General features: G+C 42.0%; 1 protein-coding gene across 1 annotated transcript; it reads left to right on the top strand.

Moving 5' to 3' along the window:
- The first annotated feature begins 207 nt into the window (after positions 1–207).
- Positions 208–5,577, top strand: LOC133840261 (ubiquitin-like modifier-activating enzyme 1). The gene is made up of 4 exons (XM_062272003.1): positions 208–1,295; positions 2,230–3,945; positions 4,008–4,316; positions 4,376–5,577. Exons 1-4 carry the CDS (start codon positions 489–491, stop codon positions 5,159–5,161), a joined length of 3,618 nt encoding a protein of 1,205 aa, XP_062127987.1. The 5' UTR covers positions 208–488; the 3' UTR covers positions 5,162–5,577.
- The last annotated feature ends 3,107 nt before the right edge of the window (positions 5,578–8,684 follow it).

Genomic DNA, 8,684 nt, shown 5'->3' with positions numbered 1-8,684 from the left:
AATACCACTCTAACAGTCTTTTTAAAATATTGCGCCTTTTTTCACGTCAAAATTGTGTGCAATCTCCAATAAAATGACACCAGATAGCCATTCTCGACGTTTCCGTTTTTTAGTATATCTCATCAGCGGAAAGTATTTTTTCGCAAAGTTACCTATGGTCACATACCAACAAATAAAACAGCTTTAAGAAAGCTCTTTTTTTAAGAAACAAAAGTCAAAAAAGAAAGAAATATAGCAATAGTGCTGCTTCTAAAATTGCAATTCGCTGTACGTTTAAGTGTAAAGTGTGTGTAATTAGTTAATTGCTATTTGTGTTGCGCATTAACAGTGTGAGTGCCACGGACACGGCTCAAAATCAAAAGCATTCAAAGAAACAGACGTCGTCGCCGTAGCCGGACCAATACTCGTGCATATTATTTCGTCGCCGTTGTCGGCGTGACCACGACACGCTATTTTAGGAATAGGAATAAACAACAACAGCAGCAGGCATGTCCCTCTCTGAGTCAGCATCCTGCACGACGAGCAACAGAGCCAATAGCTCGGAGGCTCCATTGTGCAAGCGGATGAAATTAAATGAAGCCGGCGATGATGGCGAAGCCGGTGGTGGTGGAGCCTCTACGCTGCCAGAAGCATCATCAAGTAGCAGCGACAGCAGCAGTCGGCGCAAGCTCGCTGCGAATAGCAGCAGCAGCAACAACAACTGCGAAAATCACGGCAAAGCAGCAGACGACGTTGACATGTTGAATGTGACAGAGACAGCTAGTGTTGCGTCTGCTGTTGAAACAGACTTGTGTGTATCGTCGTCTACTTCTGACTCGTATGCAGGCAATACGTCAAAGCAAGCAGCAGCTGCCGGTGGCGGGGACGTTAGTACATCGTCAGCAGTGAATAAGGAAAGTAGTGGCGTTAACAATTGTGCTGCATCGTCCTCATCGAAAATTATTAATTCACTGGACACGGAATCGGAATCAGCCGCTGCGCGCACTGTCAGCTCAACCAACTCCAACGTCAGCTCCACCAACAACTCCCACTGTACCAGTAACAACAACAATAACAGTAACAGCAGTGCAGCAGTTATGGCTGCCAACAACAGCAACAGCGCTGCCGCTGGCGGAGACATCGATGAATCGCTATATTCGCGCCAACTTTATGTGCTTGGACACGATGCGATGCGACGCATGGCCAACTCCGACATTCTGATTTCTGGCTTGGGAGGATTGGGTCTGGAGATAGCAAAGAACGTGATTTTGGGCGGCGTTAAATCGATCACCCTGCATGACACAGCAACTTGTACGGTAAGTGCGCCTAGCTTTTTCGTAACGAGCGGGACAGACAGACTTTGGATAAAAATCAATAATTTACATTCTGATGTGCTTCTATTAATTGCCGCGCGCGCGAAAGAACAAAAATTAGACAATTTTAAATTGCAACCTGGTTTTCGAAATGAAGAAAGAAAAAATACATATACACCATGATTCATAATTCGACAGAAGCAACAACAATTCAGTTTTTCGCAACTTCGCCAATTTTCAGCTGTACACAGCGGCATTTTTGTAGGTTATGTTCTCTCCTATGTCTAGTTTTCAACGCCACTAGTTTGGCAAACGGCAAAGAAAAAGAGCGCCTGAGAAAGAACAAAAATTTTACTTTTTGTGTTATTCTTTCCTCTTTTTATTTCTATCTGCGATAGCTTTTTGTTCTCGCAACTCGCAAAAAAGTGTGCGAGTGAGACAACCAGTGTGTCGTGTGCCGTATGTAATTGTTTTCGCTGTGCGCTTTGTGTGCACGTTCGTTTTTGTTTTACTTTGTCCAGGCAAGCAAAAATGCTTCATTCAAATGATACACAAAGAGATAAAACTACTGCGTACTTTTAAGTGACTTCAATTGCTAACGTTTTCTATGGCCATTCCAGGAATGTTGCCCACCATTTTGCAAATTTTATGAATTTGCGAACATCGCAGAACATTTGCAGAGTTGCCAGACAGTCAATCGCAATAGAAACATTTGTAGTAGTTCCAGTTCCAACAAACAGGTCACGAAAGCAGCTTCGGCCGTTTCCCTTCTTCCCGTTCCGTTTCCCATTCCCGTTCGTTGTCCCATTCATGATGCGTCATTCCCCCCTTCGCCACCAATACGAAAGAGTCTTTGACTTTAGCTGAATTTCACAATGTTTTATTTTTTGCTGCGTTTGCTGAACCTTTTTCTTAATCTTTTGTCTCTTCTCTGCAGCTCAACGACTTGTCATCGCAGTTCTATCTGTCCCAATCGGACATCGGCAAGAATCGCGCGGAGGCATCATGCGCCCAATTGGCGGAGCTCAACAACTATGTGCGAACTGTATCCTACACTGGCCCCCTGTCGGATGACGAGCTGGCTAAGTACCGTGTGATTGTGCTGACCAACTCGAATGTTGCGGAACAGGAGCGCATTGGCAAATTTGCCCACGACAATAACATTGCCCTCATCATTGCTGAGACCCGCGGCTTGTTTGCCAAGGTGTTCTGTGACTTTGGCGAGAATTTCACCATCTATGATCAGGATGGTGCTCAGCCCATCTCGACGATGATCGCTAGTGTTACCCACGATGCGCAGGGAGTGGTCACCTGCCTGGATGAGACTCGCCATGGATTCAATGATGGTGACTATATCACCTTCTCAGAGGTGCAGGGAATGCAACAGTTGAATGGTTGCCAGCCCATTAAGATCAGCGTCCTGGGTCCGTACACTTTCAGCATTGGTGACACTAGCAAGTTTGATGCCTATAAGTCCGGAGGCGTGGCCACGCAGGTAAAAATGCCGAAAACCATTAGCTTCAAGTCGCTGGCCGAGGCAGCTGCAAATCCCGAGTTCATGATATCCGATTTTGCCAAGCTGGAGGCGCCAGCTACGCTACATGCGGCGTTTAGCGCTCTTGGCAACTATGTGACCAAGAATGGCAGATTACCGCGTCCCTGGAACGATGAGGATGCTGCTCAGTTTCTGGATATCACTAAGGGCTTGAACGCCGACGTAGATGAGAAGTTGGTGCTGCAGTTTGCCAAAATTTGTGCCGGCAATACATGCCCTATTGATGCCGCCATTGGCGGTATTGTTGCCCAGGAGGTGCTCAAGGCCTGCAGCGGCAAATTCACACCCATCTATCAGTGGTTGTACTTCGACTCTCTCGAGAGCTTGCCAGTTGATCCTGTAACTGAAGATGATGCACAGCCTTTGGGAACACGTTACGATGCACAGATTGCAATCTTTGGCCGCAAGTTCCAGGAGAAATTGGCTAGTTCCAAATGGTTCATTGTGGGCGCTGGCGCCATTGGATGTGAGCTACTTAAGAACTTTGGTATGCTTGGTTTGGGCGTTGGCGATGGTCAGATTTTCGTTACCGACATGGATCTCATTGAGAAATCGAATTTGAATCGTCAATTCTTGTTCCGTCCTCATGACGTTCAGAAGGCAAAGGCTTTGACTGCCGCCACAGCGATTAAGCGTATGAATCCTGATGTTAAGGTTACTGCCCATGAGCTGCGCGTTGGAGCCGAGACAGAGAAGGTCTTCTCCGAGGACTTTTTCGGTAATCTAAATGGCGTGGCCAATGCTCTGGATAATGTTGATGCTCGCATCTACATGGATCGCAAGTGCATCTTCAATCGCATACCACTTGTCGAGACTGGCACACTGGGTACCATGGGCAATGTTCAGGTCATTGTGCCATTTGCCACCGAATCGTACAGCTCCTCACAGGATCCCCCAGAAAAGAGCATACCCATCTGTACGTTGAAAAACTTCCCTAATGCCATCGAGCATACTCTGCAATGGGCACGCGACTCCTTCGAAGGTGTGTTCAAGCAGGCTGCTGAGAATGCTGCACAATACATTGCAGATCCGCAGTTCACCGAACGCACACTCAAATTACCTGGCATCCAGCCGTTGGAGATTCTCGAATCAGTCAAGGTGAGCAGTCTGAGTTAGCTAATCGTGAAAACAGTAGCAGTAATCGATTCGTATGTTTACAGAAAGCATTGCTGGATGACAAGCCAAAGAGTTTTGCGGATTGTGTGGAGTGGGCCCGTCTCCACTGGGAAGATCAGTATGCCAATCAAATTAAACAGCTGCTCTTTAATTTCCCACCGGATCAGGTGACATCAAGTGGTCAACCCTTTTGGTCAGGTCCAAAACGCTGCCCTGAACCACTTGTTTTTGATGTAGAGGACTCGATGCATTTGGATTATATTTACGCAGCGGCCAACCTGCGTGCAGAAGTTTATGACATACCCCAAGTTCGTGATCGTCAGAAGATAGCTGAGCTGGTGCAACAAGTTAAGGTAAGTATCTAGAATTGTATAGAATACTTCTATATGTAACTAACTTTATTCTCTTGCAGGTTCCCGAATTTAAACCACGTTCTGGTGTGAAAATTGAAACAAATGAGGCAGCTGCTGCTGCGGCAGCTAATAACTTTGACGATGGTGAGGTGGATCAGGATCGTGTGGATAAGATCATCAATGAGCTGATCAAGAATGCCGATAAGGGCTCCAAGATTACGCCTTTAGAGTTCGAAAAGGATGATGATAACAATCTGCATATGGATTACATCGTTGCCTGCTCCAATTTGCGTGCGACCAATTACAAAATTTCACCGGCCGACCGCCATAAGTCAAAGCTGATTGCTGGTAAAATTATTCCGGCTATTGCCACCACCACATCGGTATTGTCCGGTCTGGCTGTGCTGGAAGTGATAAAACTAATTGGCGGTCACAAGGAGTTGAGCCATTTCAAGAATGGATTCGCCAATTTGGCGCTACCCCTTCTGGCATTCTCAGAGCCAGTGGGGGCGACCAAGAATAAGTACTACGACAAGGAATGGACTTTGTGGGATCGCTTTGAAGTCAATGGCGAAATGACGCTGCAGGAGTTCCTAAATTACTTTGACGAAAAGGAGAAACTGAAGATAACTATGCTGTCGCAGGGCGTCTCAATGCTCTACTCATTCTTTATGCCCAAGGCCAAGTGCTCGGAGCGCTTGCCACTGCTCATGTCTGAGGTGGTGCGTCGGGTGTCTAAGCGTCGCATTGAGCCTTATGAGCGCTCGCTGGTCTTTGAAATCTGCTGCAACGATGACAGCGGTGAGGATGTGGAGGTACCCTATGTTCGTTACACGTTGCCCTAAACGAAGGCTGCGACCACGTCCACGCCCCCTAATCTTAATTGTAACGGTTAAATTATTATTTAAAGAAACAAACAACATTTTGTCGTCGCGTTCGAAGTTATGCGCCTGGAAATTTGAACTGTGTGTTGCGCGTATTGCATTTCAATTAACAACAACACCAATCACCACCACACATACACACAATTATATTAAACACCCTTCACACTCACATTCACATGTACATCCATCTAATTGGAATTATAAATTTTAAATTACAAATGTATGTGTAATCCTATAAGGAAAGGCAATTATTGAATTCGCGTTACACAAAAAAAAAAAACAAAGACTCGACTTAAAAACTAAAAGAAATGAATCGAAAAATCTGTCTGCTCAGCATAGGTTAAACAATAAAATGAAAAGCAAAAAAAAAGAAAAAATATTCTTATCAAGTCATACAAACGGAAGCGCATTTGAAACTGTTCATCTCGTTTATAATTTTTTTTTTTAATTCGATATAAACGTAAAATTAAATTCAATATGTATTAAAAGGCGAAGCAACTGAATAAAGCTGTATATTTCATATGGTAATCAGTCAGTGCGTTGAATCATCCTCCTCGACTTGTTCTTCCTCCTTTTGTCATCTATCTTGCTGGATCTGTAATCTCATTTGGTTCCTTAACGTCTTTTGCATAAAACCGCGGTTCCCCGGAGCTTAAGCTTATATTGCGACCCCCATCAGTGTCATGCGATTCCAGCCAAGTCTATCTCTATCCAGTGCTCCATCTCTGTTTGCTGCACTTGCACTCGCAGTCAGTTAGTAAAAAGTTACGTGACACAATTAAATATTTTATGCCCCAAGACGTTTATGCCGTGTCGGTGGCAGTCGCTGCCACTAAAGTGCAATTGGCAAGTGAAACGCATTCCGCTCCGACTCTCTTTCTAACGCACTCCTTGTACATCGTAAAGTTGTGGGCGTGCTATAATTAAATATTACACGCAATGCAACTGAAGTATACCAAAGTTATGCAGCTTCTTTCCTGCGTTGCGGCCTGCAAAACTTTTCCCTCGAATTATGCAGTTAATGAAACAAACGCTAAGTGAATTCTCATACTAAGAAAAGCGTGGATACTGATCCTACATTAAACTTTAACATGTACATAATCGCATTAGAGTTAGACCTCTAGATTATTTACGTAGTACCCATTTGAAAGCAAAACAATCGATTTTGAAACAATTCCAGAAATCGTCAGTAAACTTATGAAATTCCCTTCTTTTTTTTAATTCAGCAAGTTTTCTTCTTTACGTTAAAAGATATATGAGTATCAAAACTTTTTGCATTGGGACAGCTCATACGCATTGGATATATATTTTTTCTGAGTAATGTTACGAACCACTAAACCAGAAAGTCCGCAGATATACAGATTGTCAAGAGCTGGAAACTCTCTCTCATAATGCGTCATCTTCGGTGTGTGGTACTAACAAAAAATCCGTTGAGTCATGAGAAGCATCAGATAAAGGCATCCAACCATACCTTTAGAAGAATTACGAAATTCGAACTCACTGGGACCGAAATTTGGAATAATCCCGAAAAACCTGATCTACATGTTACTAACGACTTATTTTACGGTGCAAAGTAAATCAAATATGGATCATTATTTATTTGTATCATGAATCGGTAGGTAAATATATATCATTATATCATTCAAAACTGAGGTATTCGAATTCATTTATAGAGTATCTGAGATTCTTCTATACTATTCGTCGATTTCAATCTTTTGTATCTTGCTTCTTTGTTGATATTTTAAAACATTTTTTTATATCTTCATTGTCCGGTTGCCAACCTGTTGGCTATTATCCAAAATATGTCCAAATAGAAGTGCATTAAATGCCTGAAATAATTTTATGATGAAATTAAAATATGGAATTTTCATGTTGCGTATAATAATATTCGCATTGTTTTTGTTATAATTAATTCATTCAATAAATTTTCACTGGCTGTGACACTTTTTGCGATAATGAGGCGAACGGAGAAAGGGGGCTACGCATGTACGTCGAACCTGATTAATGAGCACATTGGATTGAAGCCGCCAAGGTGGGATAACTGATGGACACGGACAAGTGGCAAGGTAAGATGGTGCATTGTACGGGGGACGTTCAAGGGGAAAATGCAATTGTTATGACAAAATATTTATAATTTATTCGCTTAATTAATTGCCTACTGATTGGCTAACTGGGGGACGCGAATGCTTACAATTAGGTTGGCATTTCCTGTATGATCAGACAAAACTTTTACTTTGGCGATCGTGTTGATCATACATTTGGCCGAAAGTGCGTCATCCGCTGCCAAACTCATAACTATAAATATGTGTTGGTGTTGATATTAAACGTTTGGTTATCACTCAATCTAAGAGGTGTATTACAACTACTTTATTTTTGAGTAAGTGAATGACGAACAGGTTCCACGTCATTTCTTACCAATTTCATTCATAATTTGCGTGGGGATTTTTTGCAATAAATAAATAAATAAATAACAACCAATATTTAATTATATTCATATGATTAGCCCATAATTATAATTTTGTAAGTGCTGATCTAATAAAATCGATGTTTTCTATGTGGCTCACCTTTAATATACAATAATATACTGGTCGAAATAATCTGCGGTATTTTTTTTTTTCATTTGTTTTTAATTTATTTTATATAGAAAACAAAAAGTTAGAAGTAAAATGTTTTTTGCTTAAACAATAAATAAATGCAATAAGGTAGTCAGATGGTGCTTGGTGAAATAAGCTGTGATCTCCTGTGAATATACTATAAATGTTGGTTTACACACTTATTTATCTATAAATATTTTATTTGTAGTTTACAGGGTATCTATAGGAATGAGAAGGTGTTCTAACTTTCGGTTGTGTTGTGGGACAGTTAACACAATTTGAAATGGTTTTAATTTCCTGCCTCACTTTGGACACCATGTCGTCTGTGGAAATGAGACGTGTTCGATTTTGCGCACCTCCTAAATAAAAATTGAAAGCTAGAAACATGTAAATCATACGAACACTGCTGAGTGTCCATTTATGAAACAAAATTGTCTGTAAATATTTAAATTGAGTCATAAAAACATTGCACAATAGGAAGTCGCGACTTGCGACAGGAACAATCCATATAGGCTAGGCGCTTATGTGGCGCCCACACACACGCTCTCACACGACGACTATAAGGAGATAGTAGTTGCTAATGTTGCTAAGTAGTTGAACTGTTCGCACACTCCGCTTCATTTGCATATGACACGAACTTGCATCAGTCAAGATACTCGTATGCTCGTATATGTATGTAGTATTATTTGCCAGCCGTTCAAAGCGCAAAGATACAACGTATTTATCAAATGCAACGCAATATTGTATTATACTTACATCCACACAAACAACAACAATAACGAGAAGACAGATAATGCCCCTGAGTCATTGACATCGCCAGATATTAACCTTAGTCCAGGCTAAAAGCATTTCATTTTGCTTCGAGCGCACTATCAATAATTATTATAAGA

The sequence above is a fragment of the Drosophila sulfurigaster genome, chromosome 3 (assembly GCF_023558435.1).
Source record: "Drosophila sulfurigaster albostrigata strain 15112-1811.04 chromosome 3, ASM2355843v2, whole genome shotgun sequence".
In the NCBI taxonomy this organism is placed as follows: Eukaryota; Metazoa; Arthropoda; class Insecta; order Diptera; family Drosophilidae; genus Drosophila; species Drosophila sulfurigaster.
The sequence above is the reverse complement of the archived record's forward strand: the minus strand, read 5'-3'. Positions and strand labels throughout refer to the sequence as shown.

What these genes read in the sequence shown, in the direction of transcription:
- LOC133840261 (XM_062272003.1), top strand. Translation starts at nt 489, where the DNA reads ATGTCCCTCTCTGAGTCAGCATCCTGCACGACGAGCAACAGAGCCAAT. An exon ending in ATGACACAGCAACTTGTACG is followed by an intron (nt 1,296 to 2,229) that starts GTAAGTGCGCCT and finishes TCTTCTCTGCAG; the next exon opens with CTCAACGACTTGTCATCGCA. An exon ending in AGATTCTCGAATCAGTCAAG is followed by an intron (nt 3,946 to 4,007) that starts GTGAGCAGTCTG and finishes GTATGTTTACAG; the next exon opens with AAAGCATTGCTGGATGACAA.